We start from the raw sequence: 15,867 nt of genomic DNA on the forward strand, positions 1-15,867 counted from the left end.
GTATGAGTGAGGTTGTAGTTGTAGAAAGTAAATAGCTAAGTTAAGCATTCTTGATTTTACCAATTCATTTTCATTCAGTTAATCCTCGCATATTAAGACGTCTTTTAGAAATAATTTTGTATAAAACAACAAAATGTGAGACCCTTGGTTTAGGCGAGCGGAGTTCAATATCTACGTAGAACCCGTTTACGATAAAATGGACTTCTCATAATAGGTTGATGTCACAATGTCCATGGGAGAGCATCTCTGTAGCTATGCAACTCGAATAATAACCTTTTTGACCGATGTCAGAACGATCCATCATAATCATTCTTCCTAAAAAAAAAACAGGTAGGCATACTCTAGTTTTTTCTCTTGAGCGATGGTGTATGGGAAGGTAAAGCGAAGGTGCCGGTTTATCGTATGGGTACATTTGTGCGTATGTAATTAAAAAGGCCTAATGTATTTATTTATTTGATCTCCGTGTACCATCTATGCCCACAGCGGTTCTTTCTGTTGAAGGCTGTTTTCGCCCAGCCATTCATCATTCACCACAGCTGTATTTCTTTTGTGGGACACTGTCAAACTAATTCTTATTCAATAACTAGGCTGTTATGTACTTTTATTTCAGTGGCAATGGGCGTCACCGCAGCTTTTGTTTAATTTGCTAGCGCTATATGACCTTTGTTCTGAATAAGGCCTATGTAACCAACTGGCAGCCAGTCTTTTCTGAAATCATTATCTTAGCCTAGACCTACATTAAACCCTAGATAATATATTCTGTGTTTTCAGGCACCAGAAGCTTTCATTTAAAGCATAGTGCAACATAAGCAAACTAAATCAAGGATACAAACTTATTATAACATATGACCAGTTCAACAGTTAGACCAGGCAACTGAGAGATATCAGTGCCATATTCCTTACATATAAGATTCAGTTTTGGAGTCCGACTGCAGCTAAATCTAAATGTGGACCTTTTTTGTGTGGTGCAGATTTGAAAAACTGTTTAAGATGTCGATGCCAAATTCAGAACCCATCACACCTTACCGTTCAATGAGGACCAGATCCGTGGGCCAGAAAGGAGACCACAAGATTGAAGAGGCAGACCGCTTGAAGGCCTCGATGGATGTGGGCTACCTCTTGCAGCGTGTGCTGAGCTCAGACCTGGCCCCCTCCGTCATGCACTCCAACCGAATGCGTCTGGAGACCCTGCGCCGCTGCTCCTACTACCTGGAGGTCATCCGGCTGGACCTGCCCATGGGAGAACACACCTACCTGTCCAACTCCACTATCCTGCACCTGATTGACCCGTGGAAGCTACAGCGCATGAAGAAGCTGGCCAACAGCCAGGTGAAGATCCAGCTGAGCCTGCTGGAGGAGCTCCATGAGCAGCTGCTGAAGGGGCGCCAGAGGCTCGACTCCCTGCTGGAGTGCTGCGACCTGCCCATGCTGATGGTGGAGGGCGAGTCCATCCGCGAGCGGGTGACCGAACAGCTGCAGACCAAGGCAGACTTTGACGGCATGCTGTTGCCAGGGCGTCTACACTCCAAGCACCAGCTCATCTCCGACATGGGCAGCGCCAAGGTGCCCCAGGTGCGGCTGGCACTGGTCCTGAAGATGCCCGTGCACTTTGACAAGGAGCGCTCGTTCGCCACAGGAAGCTCAGCAAGCCTGCACTGGCACGTGGCAGGCAGCGAGATAGCAGATCCGCGGGAGCAGTTTGAGCTACGCTACAAGCTGATGCAGCCCACATGTGCGGTAGAGGGGGCTGAAGTGGGCGTGCTCACCTGCGCGGCCTACAGTGCACAGGTGGAGGGCCTGCGTTCAGACCGCTGCTATGAGTTCAGCATAAAGAGGGTGGACTCCTGCTGCCTGGTCTACGGCCTCTGGAATGACAGCATCATCCTCAGAACCATCTCCACAAGCATTGGGGGTGGGAATGAAAACTATGACAAGAGGAGGAGACTGTTCCCATGGTGATAGGGATATCAAAGACAACATTTTTATATAGAGTTATGAACATCAAATACATTTTATCTATTCATTTTCAATAATACAGCCTCTTCATTGACTGTGGTCATATATCCTGTTGTGTTGGTGTAATAGATGAACTGGAGTGTTTTATTGTCTTTCACAGTGAAGGAAAGTAATGTCCTACCTGGTGATCTGTAATTTCATAACTTTTAATGCAGCATTACAAAGGTGTGATCTAAAACTAGCAAGCTACCCACATAAAAAGCATGCAAAAACCTTGCAAAACCACTTGGCACCAGTTGGCACATATAAAAGCTTGCTAACATGGCGATGTTTTCTTACACACTCACAGGGTGTTCTGACCCAGACCACAGAACCACACAGTGCATAGCTTTGAATGGCTAGTGGGTGTGTGATTATCTGTCCTTCGAAAGATTAGGTAATACCAAAAGCAGTTGTTCAGAAAAACATACTTCAGAAAGAGGCAATGGTGTTGCTCTTAAGAAACACTAATCCACAAACACATGTTGGAGGCTGTTTTCCAGCATAAGTACACAGTACAGTATACAGTACAGTATAGTACAGTACAGTATAGTACAGTACAGTATAGAGCCTACAAGTGTGTTTGTGAGAAAAACACACCACTAATGCAGTATTGATTGTTCAATGTTTTCTACATGACATCTGATCAAGTCAATTAAGTTATGGATTTCAAGTCAAGTCAAATGTATTTATAAAAAACAACTCACGTTAACCAAAGTGCTGTACAATTAGATCACAATCAAATATAAAATAGAATAGACAAACACAAACAAAACAATTAGATCACAATAAAATATAAAATCAAATAGCAAAACAGAAACAAAACACTCTTCTAGGCATCTATATACACAGAAGGCAAGTATACAAAATATCAGATCAGGAGGATTTAAATGCTGGCCTGGAGTATTACGTCAATCGTTCATGTCACTTTCACACACACACGCACACACACACACACACATACACACACAAACACACGCACACGCACACACACACTACCTCATGTTTGGTTTATTAAATGACATTGCTGAAAACAGGAAGTGGTGTTTAATTACCGCTGATACTAATAGGTTTGGATATCCTGCCTGCAAAGCTGCAGAAGGCAATGAGCCACCCGTCTTGGAATATCCCAGTCAGAGCCACATGTCGTTATGTGTTTGGGTTGCAGGTGAAACAACAGATTTCTTGGAAATGCCGTACAAAATCTAATCAACCAAGTGTTGATCTTAAGGTTTTGTGCGATTATGTACAACAAGACAAAAACTCATCTCACATGGCTGTCTATCCTGGCCTCTTTCCCTTTTGATCATCTGTGGCAGGGAAGTAAAAACTCTGATCCACTGTTTGTAATCAGTCTATAAACAATGAGTTATTACATCAAGTAAATAGACTCAGCCCCGTTAATCATGGCACATCAAAACAGATGTGCAGAGGCAAATGGCCACCCACATTTTTATAGGAAATGTGTGTTTCCTGAGACATTGTCTATGAACGCTGCTGCTGCGGAAAAATACACTCATTCCATTTACAAACACCCACAACAACATGCAGACTTCAAATTGCATACCAGCAGCTGCACTTTGCTAGCAGTGAATAATATGAGGTTTTTTTTTACGGTATAAAGAGATCAAGTAAAGATAGTCACCAAGAGACAATTTTGTCATAAAGAAAATCGTGCTCACTGACTCACTGTGCCTGCACAGATGTCTGTTCACGATCATTGTCTAAAACAGGAAAAAACAGAAAGACTTCAAAAACCTCTGGTGAAAGAGGAGGAGAGATTCCCTGTACAAACATTCACACAAGTTATGGTTCTACAATACACATAATTGTTCAATGGACCAAACAAGCTCAATGGATAAATCAAGGCTTTGAGATTCACATTTTGTCCCTCGACTGAAATGAAAAATCATAAGTAATGAAAGACATGAAGATATGAATGTCACAGCAAACTTTAAAAAAAATAATGTATGTACGAAAACATTTGGTATTGCAAAACATAATAAACACAGAAATACAATTGTTTTGTGCATGGTCTCTGAGTTACCATTCAACAGATATTTTATTGTGGCACTTTCTTGTTATTAGTCACTTAGGGTTTTATCTGCCTAATAAGGCCATATGTAACTCATTTCATCTTCATAACATAACAGTTCAGCAGACAAAAGAACAATATCAACACATAGACTACTATATACATATTGAACAAGTTAATTCAGAAGTTCAAATAAGGTAGCGTTTACTAAGTAGCTAAATGTCACTGTAAATCATCCGCATTTACTGGTAAATCCATCATCTGTGGTTTGCGGAAGACGACAACACCAGTCAGCTGCGCCAACGACCTCCGAGTTCGTTTACTGAAGCTGTGAAAACGCATAAGGAACTCGTCGTTCCCGACTAAGTAGATGAGTGGATTGATGGCGCTATTCAAGCAAGCGAGTCCTCGACTGACTTGATAGGTTAAATAAATGTCATCAAAATTTGTGTGGCAGATTCCCTCCATTTTCAAAATCCTCGTAGACAAATTAAGATTTCTTAAAATGTGATACGGGAGGTAACACACAGAAAACAAAACAGTCAAAATTAGTACCAATTTAAGACTTCTGTCCTTCAACAAAGTATTGATATTCGCCTTCGTCATAAGGATAAATGCCACGTGCCCGTAGCAAAATATTATGACAAGTAGAGGAATGACAAATCCCGTGATAGTCCAACCGATGCTGTACGGTAGGTAATCTTTGATGAGGTTGTCTCCAGTGGTATCAAAACAGTCTTGTGAGGAATTTGATTTTGATTTGTCAAAGAACATATCTGGGAGAATTTGAACGACGACCAAAATCCAGACAAGTGCGCTTATGGCCACAGAAAGCCGAGTGTTCACAATACCTTTAATTTTCATGGGATAGACGATGCCAAGATACCTGTACACACCTATGCAGGTTAGAAAGCCGATACTGCCATAGAGGTTTAGATTAAAGCAAAATCGTGTTATCTTGCAAAACACAGTTCCAAACATCCAAGTACTGCCATGTGCGTAATAGCTGACCAGGAACGGAAGCGTAGAAACATATAATAAATCGGCAATTCCAAGATTCAGAATAAAATATTTTATGTCTCCCAGAGTCCTCCACCGTTTAAACATCGATTTCAGTCCAAAAACGTTTGCAAAAACTCCAGTTACGCACACAACAATATAAACGGCGGGCAAAAAAACGTGTGTAAATTTCTTATTTATCTTCTCGCACTTAGATGAGTTGTACATATTGTATTCGCGTCCGGTGCTCAAGGTTTTCTTCTTTGGCGAGTTTCTAGACTGTACGTGCACGTGTATAAAAAGATGAAGTTACAATCGTTACGCCTACTTCCTTAGTTGATGTGGTGGAATTACACCCATATTGCACTTCACCTGCTGAATAACTGAGCTTCTGTATTACAGTGGCATGTGTGGATCGTATACTGTAGGCTACAGAATGAAAACAATTTTACAGTACAGTAAAGTACCATGGTAAAGAGTGTTTCCCTTAATTTCCCCACTGTTGAGTAGTGTTTTTTTTTTTTAAGTTTCGTTTTTTTATGTCCTCGTGGTTTTTGTAGTGAGCAGGGGGTGTAGCCTAGGAGGAGCGTGGTTCTACTCCTGCGCTGATGGACTTTGAATCTTTTATCATGATTAGTTTTGATCTTTCTTCTCACTACACAAATTAACGTCCAGTAGCCTAATGTATAGCATACGTGTTGGTTAGTCTTCCATGACACACAAAGGGCGGTATTCTCCCGTCCCATCTCAGAATATGTCCTTGAGAGAGGAGCAGGGTGCATAACTATCAGAACAAAAACAAGTGGTTTGCCTCAGCAAGAGAGTATGCAAGCAGATTCAAATACACTAACAATGTCCTCATTCAAATTTCTCTATTCCCATGTCCATTGCTCACCCCGCAGTTCTGTGGAGTTTGGACTTAAGGATTCCAATGGATCATCCAAAAACTGGAATTTGTGCACCTGCTGTTCTATGATGCTTTGATTCACTTGGTTATGCAATAGACGGTCTGTCCCATTACACAAACAAACTGTGTACACGCATTAAATACAACACTGTGTATGTACAGTATGTACAGATAGCACATGGAAGTGAAACTGTAATTTAAGTTACCATCAGTTTTTACTTCTGCTTTTGAACTAGAAGTCTGCAATTTCTGCCCAACTGCTGGTTGCAAATGTTCCTGTGACGCATGGAAGTAATCAACAGCCCCCCTTATCTCCTAAATAATGAGAGCAAAACACCAAACAAGATTTATTTTCTTTCTTAGTGCTAAGAAAATATGGGATACATTAATGATATATTTTCAATTATTTTTTTTAATTATTAGTACTAAACCACATATGTCAAAACACTGCAACCCTCTTACCAAATGGATGACGTTAGAAATTATGTCAACAGGAAAAGACAGTATTTGCGTCAACGTGGTTGCAGCAACAGACAGGTTAGACTAAAACGTGATTGACCACACAATAATGATACATGGAAATTAATAAAATAGTTTAAAATATTACATTAATGTATCCCATATTTTCTTAACACTAAGAAAGAAAAGAAGCCTTGTTACAGTACAGTAAACATGATGCATTGTCTGTACTAGCGGACTGTAGATCATAAAACTAGATAGCTACATAGAGACAACTGATTAATCAATGTATTAATTATTTATTTATTTATTTATAACACCTACATAGAAGATAAGCCCTGATGCAACTTCCTGCTTCGTGTGCCTGGTGATTTCTAGAGCCCAAAAAACAAGATGACAGCCTTTCCTCAATTTCCCATTTCCAGACTGAAGTCCCCCGTATAAACTCAGCTGGGGATATATATGGCCAAGCTAGTGTGAATGCCCTCTACTGTAAAATAAGTAAACCACTAAGATTATTGTACTACGTATTGAGCATCCAGTTGATTCCCTCTACAAGGCCACTGCACACATATTTCATCAACACCCCTTGTAAAGATGTCATACTGGTCTTTTCATTTCCGTGAATACATGCATGCAGTGCTTATTCTATATAGTGTTTCACAATTGCAGCATGCACATAACAATGATAATAAGCAGTGGCATCCTGTCCCATGCATGGTACTGTGCAGGTAACCCTTCAGAGGGTCACTGACGATGATTTCTGAACAGGACTGTGAGGAATTTGACACTGACTCGTCAGAGAGCACCTCTGAATCACAACCAAAGTCTAAAATACTGACCCTAATGCCACAGAGAGCACTCTGTTAGTGTTTGTATCACTTCCATGGATGGGTGGTGCTTAAGCAGGAAGAGGGTATCTTACATCTAGTTTTCATTTTCACAAACAGCACACAGTAATATAAATCCCAATAATGCCATCCAAATACACCTGGTCCCTAGTCAAAGCCTTGACAGCTCTTACTGGCACAGTATTCCATCAGCCTTCTATCAGAATATGGAGTCTGTAAGAAAAGAAAATATTCTTCAATAGAAGATGCAGTTCTTGCAGGTTTTTTAAAGTAATAAATGTTTTTTTTTCTAATGTGTTATTTCCTGTATATTTACATAATTACTAACCTAAATAATCATCATCACATGCTTCCTATTGGCTAGATACCCTCTTTGTACTCTTAAGCTACACTACTGCCAGAATGCAGGCGTTTGCCATAGCGCTGCTAGGGGAGAGGGGGACAGCTGAGGTGGCAGACACAGGACTCGATTAGCATGGCCGCCTGGAGGATGGCACACCTATGGGGGCACAGGAGGCGCAGGCGGATGGGGGCTGCAGCAGAGGCCGTCTGAGAAAAGTTTGCAAAAGTGTGGCTAAAAGGAGAGTGTTCCTGCACCCATATGTGTTTTTCATCTCTCATCTTATCTTATCTCTTAATGCCCAGTGCTAGGGAGATAGCTGTATTCCTTAGACAGTGGAACGTCCATAATATTTTCAATGTGACAAATCCTGAGTCATTTTCATTTTTATTATGAAAGTTAGAACGATACTTTTTGACCTTTGAAGGGATACATTCCTGAAACACTGGTGAGAGACACTCACACAGACACACCCTTACACACACCTAGCTGGGACCTCCCACCTCTCTCTACCAGTAAACCTAACATAACGAGTCAAGACATAAGAGTTTTAAAACAACATTTATGGGAATAACAGTAGTAATAGCTGTATGGACAGAAACAATAACTTTTGTGGTAACAGTTCACCCTCCCTGCAAAAAATATTTAATCTTTGAGTTTATTTTGGCTCATTTTAGTAACTTTAAAAATAATACTGAGGGGAAAAGGCTGCAATGCAGTAAGTGTATATACTCATGCTGGGAACAGAGATCAGTTTTTAATATATATAAAATAATATACGTAGCCACATAACCTGAATAGATCAGTTGTAACATTTAATTCCTGTCTGCTACTGCTACTCATTTGTGTCTTGAATCAAATTGGCAACATACCATGCCCCTAGTAGGCTATAGAGTACTGCAAACTGACAGCAAATGCTGAATATATACTAGACATCCAGTCCTGCAGAAAAGTGATAATGTATTGTCGCCGAGCCAAAAGTAACTTCAGTCCAAGTTCTAGTTCAAGAAGGAGGATTAATAACTTAACCACAAACTATGGTGGTTGTGAAGGCAGTGAAGCGCAACAGTAGAGAACGATTAACTGGTTGCACAGCAACGCCAAAATGTCACTGCAGACTTTGTAGTCACTGCCTGCCTGTGTTATGTACTGTATACATACAAGTGACAGCTACAGGACTGCAAGTAGTCTGCTGTAGCCATTCTTGTTTCCACTATCTGTGTCCTTGCATCCTGAATGCCTGTGTCAGGCACGCACTGCTGCTGCTGAAGGACTGTCCCTGCATGTGTTGCTGACCTGTATTTTTACAGCCCCATGTCCGTCTTTCATGTCACAAATCTACTGGTGTAAGTAATCTGTTTTTCACGGTCTGCCCCTCTGCACATGTCCTAAGGTGCTGCTGCCTGTGGATGTGTCCTGAGGGATTCTGGTGTACAGGAAAACCCCACTGTTGCCAGATGTATAGTTCTCGGGCATGTGAGAAGGTGAATTTCCCCCCTTTTCACCGTGACACACTAGAGAGGAGTTTGGCCCTAATGTGGGGGGAACTTCCCAACCACAATGGTTGGGTCCAGGCACCCCAACGACAGTGGTTAAATGGTTGGAGCTTATTGAACCAATTGAGCCCAATGAGCTGCCCTATTTAAAGGGTGCCTAACTCCATTAGGGGAAAGACAAGAGACAGGCATGAGAGGCTGTGAAAGGCGTTTGAGCAAAAAACACTTTTTCACTGCTGTGAGGTGAAGTGTGTATCTAGATGTGTGGATACAGTTTCTGTGCCTAGTTCTGCCAAGAATGTGCCAAGCAGGTGCCTAGTTTACCTAGTTGCTGGAGTACTTTGAGTACTGTTTGTATTTTGATTTATGTTTGTTTACTTTGTGGGAACACCCCCCCCCCCCCTTGTAAATAATTAAATATGTTTTAATAAGAGCCACCATCTCCTGCACTGTGTTTTTCCCCACTTCACCACCAAGTCCATTCGCCACATACAAAAAAGTTTGGGTGACTGCCTCTGGCCATCACAGGGCACAAAGGTATGGACAGGTAGCGCTGGGTATAGCTGCAAATCTTCCGGGCGCTAAGGCACTGCACTGCTGGGCACAGAAGGACTGGAGGCTTTGGCCCTCGTGGTAATGCACACAATTCATCTCACAGCCCAGCAAGTTCTGAGCTGTGAGATGAGCATGTTTGAACTTGAGCAAAAAGGGACCACTTTTTCCATAAGATGTGTTCTCTAATTCAGTGGTACCCAAAGTGTCTGCCCCCCCCCCCCCCCCCCAGATTTACAGCTTGGGGGGTTGGGCTGGACGTTTGTCAAATGATTTGGAAAACGAAACAAGATTACCTACCTTTTCCAGAGAAGCCATGCCAGGTACGCAGCTACGGGAATCTAAAATGTGATCTAAAAATGAAACTGAAACTGAAATTAAGGTTATTTTCTCAATGAAATCACTTGTTTCAACCATGTGAAAAGCAGAGTTAGCGCTCTGTATGTACACTGATGCATTCTCCAGTCACACTGCAAGCACTTGAGGCTGTCACACACAGGTGCCACACCTGGCAGCACTGGCATCATTCATCATTATCAGAGAAACAATCAGCCACTCCTAACCATGGGTTACACTGACAGAGTGAAACACTCTCTGAAGACTAGTCTTACAGTGGGGAAAATAAGTATTGAACCCCTGGCGATTTCACAAGTTTGGCCACTTGAAAAGAAATGTGTGATCTATAATTGTAATGGTAGGTGTATATTAACAGTGAGAAACAGAATATCTGTGGTCCCAGCTGCCTTGTGTAGTTCTGGGGTTATTCTGCACCTTTCGAATGATCACTGATACCGCACAAGGGGATATCTTGCATGGAGCCCCAGACCTAAAGCGATTGACATTTGTTTGGTGTTGCTTCCATTTACGAATAATCGCACCAATAGTTGTCTGCTTCTCACCAAGCTGCTTGGCAATGGTTTTGTAGCCCATTCCAGCCTTGTGCAGGTCTACAATCTTATCTCTGACGTCCTTGGACAACTCTTTGGTCTTGCCCATGGTGGTGAGGTTGAAGGTGTGAAGTATGATTCTTTGGACAGGTTTCTTTTATAAACGTCACCAGTTGAGATCAGGTGTACCTTGTTAGACCTAATGAGGACTAATCTGTGTGCTTCTTGGGCACATAGCTGGTCATTGTGAGCCATAATTCTTGCTGTTTGCTTGGGGGTTCAAATACTTATTGTTTGCATCAAATGCAAATAAAGTCATAAATGTTATAAAGTGCAGTTTTCTGATTTTTTTTTTTGTTGATATTCTGTTTCTCACTGTTAAAATACAATTCTAGATCACACATTTCTTTGCAAGTAGCCAAACTTGGGAAATCGGTAGGGGTTAAAATACTTATTTTCCCCACCGTATATGAAACCACTTGGTTTTTTTTTTTTAGGCAAAACAGATGTTGTGTTACCTAACCAACCTAATGGCCTCATAACCAGTGATAAAGCATATGGTCTGCTGTTCAGGATACCATTACATGTATTTCTACTGGTAACTGGTAAACAATTAACAATGCCATTAAAAACAAACAAACAAACAAAAGAAAAAACCTATAGGAATTGCTTGTCATTTGCAATACATGCACGTAACAAGCTCTTCGATTTAGCTGTGGTTAATGCAGAATGGAGACACTGCATCTGCAGGTGTTCTAGAGGAAACCATGACCTCTGTACTGCTAGCACTTTGTTTATGCCTACTCTATCAGCCAACCACAGGAATACGTGACTGCTATCTAACTAGAACCACCTTTTCAGTGCTACATTCTGCCCTGCCCGATGTGTAAGGCAGAGCAAGGCCTGGGTAACAGGAGGGCCTATGTGAGGATGTTGGTTATTAACATAAGCACCACATTCAAAACTCTCCTAAAAGTAAAAAAACTCATAGCTTCAGTACCTTGCTCTGTGATTGGATAATGAACATCCTGTACAGTAGATGAACAACCACTTCACAGATGAGTCTAAAATTCTGTTGAACTAATGTATTTTGTCACAGCACTCAATTTATCCAGGTGAGTCATGTGAGATGAGACTAATGGAATCAAGTTAGTTCTAAACCAGGAAGACAAGTCATATGGGGAAAATCTGGCTATACCACCACTTCCTTGTTATATGTATTCCCATAAGCTTTTGCAAGAACATTGAACTAATCAAGCCTACCTATTAGTGTTCCCAAAATGTTTCAAATGTGTTAGTTCTTAGAAACTGTTGTATTTTTATCTACTTGACTGTAATATTGAAGTGTGTGTATTGCTGGTGCTGGAAAATGGACATCTAAACAGATAAGAGTAACAGATGAGAAGGCTGCCACGAGGCAGAGGGGCCGTTTCTGGGAAACCTCGTGGCAGAGAGGCCTTTTCTGAGAAACCACGAGACAAAGAGTATGTAGGCGTCCTCTCCAGGTGCTTCTGAAAGGCCACTGAGAGGACACGAGACACCAAACTTCCTGAAAAGGTGCGAGACACGTCTCGTTACCTAAAAAAGGCGAGACACTTGTTATCGCAGGGAACTGTGCAACATGCAAACTAAAATACAAAAAAGTTATTGAACAAAGTTATTTAAAACAATGATTTGTCTTTCCAAACAGTCACAGATTATTCAGTGATATTGCATGCAGTGTTCCCTGACCATAAGTTACTGAGCTGTTTTACTACTGTGCTCACCTTCATGCAACTCTGCAAGGTTGAGAACACCATTTCCCCAAAAAACAAACAAACAAACAACACTGATTATGTCATTGTTGATTTCTTCCTGAAGACACAGTATGAAAACATATTGTTAGGAAGGAAGCAGTGGTGTAGGTGGATACTTTACTTTAACTCCTCACAATTTCGTTCAGAGACATTTTGGGCAACAGGTGCTCAACCTTAGAAAAAAAAGAAGGGCACTCCAAACACCAACAGTAACTTTAGAAAAAATACTTCTGAAAGGCCATGGACAGGACACGAGACACCAAACTTCCCGAAAAGATGCAAAACAGGTCTCGATACCTCGGTACATGCAAACTGTTAAAAATAGAGAGAGTCTCGATGTGGTTAATTCTGATTGGCTAAAACAAGGGCAGGGGTACAAGGAAGAAGAGATGTGGTTACGGAAGGAAAAGGAGTTCGGGAGGCTTTGTCCACAGTTAGTCTGCCTCATCGCTTTGGCCTTAAGCTTAGAGTTTTTGAGATGCTCCATGGACCAGCTCAGCAGCATAAAACTACTCTGAAATAAACCGTTCAGTATCTTCCACCCTGTTTGCCTTAGCTCTTAGAATTTTCCACGACAAAACCAATAGAATTTGGGAGGTGGGTTGAGTCTTGTGCTATGCTTTAACATGCTTTATTCCCACCCACTATGTCAATACTAAGCATCTCCTTTATACTGCTTCAAATATATATAGTTATTTATACTAGACCTCATCTAGGGGAAGTGACTTTGCAATAGATTAATCTTATGAATCTCAAATGATATTCACAATGACACTGTTGACAAATCATCCTGTGTATGCCTGTGCTCAAAATATGTCTGTTTATTAAGATACATAACACCATAATTCATAGAGATTATTTCCAAACACTGTTAATTACTTAAGAATATAATAATCAAGTGCCTTGTATTAATATATTCCTTGTATGAATCATGTGCTTATGAAAGCAGGAGCATGGCTTTTCTCTCTGTGTGTGTAACTAGAATATTAGGTGCCACTTAGTCTGCATATGAACAAGAGCATGTTTAGACCAGAGGAGATAAGAAGGGAACTGTGCTTCTTCCGACCTTGTGCAAAACTGCCATCCTTGCAAGACAGGGAGCCTCGGACGTGAGAAATCCACCACGTGGTTATCCCTGCTGAAAGCTGAACTTCTGACTATATAAACCTGGAGGCATGGGTTTATCATCGCCTTCACTTTCAGCCCTGTGCTGAGAGGGGAGCCCAATTGCAATTGTTGTTGTTTGTCTAATAAATATACTTTCATGCAGCTCCGGAGTCCTGAGGTAACTAGGGTGAATTTTCACCTAACAATAATGGTGAAGATACACAATTATATAAATAAATCTATAGAACACAGTTCAGGTAGACTTCTTTGAAGTTAGTTGGTCAAGTTGTGTCTGTTTTACATAATGCCCTCGAGAATGATTGGCACCCTTAAGTAAAAATTAGCAAAACAAGATGCGGAAAAAATACTTTATTGTTTATCCTTGTGGTATTGACAAAAGTCTTACCTTTAATTGAAGTAACATAATTGAAAGAAACATTACATTCTTATCATGGAACAAATCATTTTTTCAAAAATATGTGTGCCACAATTATTGGCACCCCTTCATTTAATGTTTTGTGCAGCCTCCCTTTTCCAAAATAACAGCTCTGAGTCTTCTCCTATAATGCGTGATGAGGTTGGTGAACACATGGCATGGGATCTGAGACCATTCCTATAAACAATATCTCTCCCAAACCTTCAGATATCGAGGTCGACGCTTGAAGACTCTCCTCTTCAGTTTATCCCACAGGTTTTCTTCATGTGCTGCTGGTATTTGATGGAGTCCATGACAACATGTATCCAAACAAAATGTCCAGGGCCTTTGGAAGAAAAACAGCCCCACAACATCAAAGATCCACCATCATACTACACAGTAGGTATGAGGTGCTTTTCTGTATGGCTATCTTTCTGTCTACGCCAAAACCACCTTTCATGTTTGTTTCCAAAAAGCCTCATCTCATCTCATCTGACCAGATAACTCGGTCCCATTGAAAGTCTGACTTACCTTTGGCAAACTGTAGGCGCTGTAGTTTGTTGTTGATTGACAGTAAAGGCTTTTTCTGGCAACCTTCCATAACAGCTTTTGGCGTCTGATTGTAGTTTTGGAGACTTTCTGACCCCAAGACTCAACCAACCTCTGCAATTCTCCATCTGTAATCCTTGAAGATTATTTTGCCAGTGGGGTAAATGTACGTACACACATGCTCTCTTCCAGGCTGATTCTTAACATCTCCTGTCGCTTTAAACTTCTTAATTATTTCCATGATAGTGGAAATGGGTCATTTCAACTGTTTAAAGATTTTTTATATATCAATTTGCTGATTTGGCAAGCTCAACAACCTTTCGTCACACATCGTCACTTTGTTCTTGGGTCTTTCCCATAGGAATGAAGGACTAAGGGAATGTGGCCTGTGTCACCTCATATTTATACTTCAGTGAAGCAGGAATTCATGGTTGACCACTTCAAGACTTCCTTATCAAACAGGTGAACTTAAAAATGTAAAACATGACTGGAAATAAACTTCAGTTAGATTTTAATTATAAGATTTTCTAGGGGTTCCAATAACTGTGGTACACATGTTTTGGAGAAAATATGTAATGTCAACATTTTTTTTTCTTTCAATAATTTAACTTCAATGAAAAGGAAAGATTTTTGTGAATATTTTCATAGCCTGTTTGCTCATATTTACTAAGGGTGCCAATAATTGTGGAGGGCACTGTATGCCGTATTATCCATATTTAATTGTTATGTGTTCATAAATTGTCTGACAAAGGAACTGTGGCTTAGGTCGGCTACTCTGTTAATTGCAGGCTGCATCGAGATGTATCAATAGTGGTTTCATATCAAAACAGAAATGGTCAGAAAATAAATTCCCTGCAAAAGGGGCACTGCTAATGTCAGAGGGCAAAGGGGCAGGTGCGCCAGCACCACCTGGGGGCCATCTATATACGTGCCTGGATAGTCACCATGAGGAGCAGCAGTTTGTTACATGATATTGTCTCACTGTGATCTGTATCATTTACTTCCTCATAGACGTCACATTTTAGATGATTTAAGGTATCTGTTGGCGAAGGATTGCCACATGTCTGCTAATATGTTGTAACTGATACGTGTATGAATCGATCTGCTTGCTCCTGATTCTCCGTTCTCTCTCTTCCCTTAACCGTCCTGCAAAATTGCTGAACCATTTTCTAGCCAATTTTTTCTCAGTTCATATTCGTATTTTCATCATTTGCTTTTCGTATTCAAATGTAACCACTTTGATTATATTACAACGATAATAATGCATTGGTTTGATCGCTAAAACTTTACAAGTCACAATGTCTTAAGATCGGCTAAGGGGAGGGCTGAGCACCAGTCCCCACACCCAGTTTGCCATGCCCATTCCGTTATTGTCACTGCTGGCGGTGTCGCGATGTCCCATGTCTTCTAAGTCGTTTATTTCCTTTTGACAGAATACGCTGAAATGGATGCAAATCCGGCCTTTTCCTTGTCTTTTCT

The 15,867-nt window shown here is 41.0% G+C and overlaps 2 protein-coding genes across 2 annotated transcripts; one reads left to right on the forward strand and one right to left on the reverse strand.

Moving 5' to 3' along the window:
• Positions 1–990: 990 nt before the first annotated feature.
• On the forward strand, positions 991–1,959 carry LOC308371087 (fibronectin type III domain-containing protein 11-like; the record flags this gene model as incomplete). The annotated part of the gene is made up of 1 exon (XM_080845876.1): positions 991–1,959. One exon carries the CDS (start codon positions 991–993, stop codon positions 1,957–1,959), a length of 969 nt encoding a protein of 322 aa, XP_080702002.1.
• A 2,293-nt stretch (positions 1,960–4,252) lies between these two features.
• LOC308371201 (P2Y purinoceptor 1) lies at positions 4,253–15,790 on the reverse strand (the record flags this gene model as incomplete). Its single annotated transcript, XM_080846047.1, has 3 exons — positions 4,253–5,308; positions 7,706–7,795; positions 15,734–15,790. 3 exons carry the CDS (start codon positions 15,788–15,790, stop codon positions 4,253–4,255), a joined length of 1,203 nt encoding a protein of 400 aa, XP_080702173.1.
• Between the last annotated feature and the right edge of the window lie 77 nt (positions 15,791–15,867).

The sequence above is a fragment of the Sprattus sprattus genome (genome assembly GCF_963457725.1).
Source record: "Sprattus sprattus genome assembly, chromosome: 10".
NCBI lineage: Eukaryota > Metazoa > Chordata > Actinopteri > Clupeiformes > Clupeidae > Sprattus > Sprattus sprattus.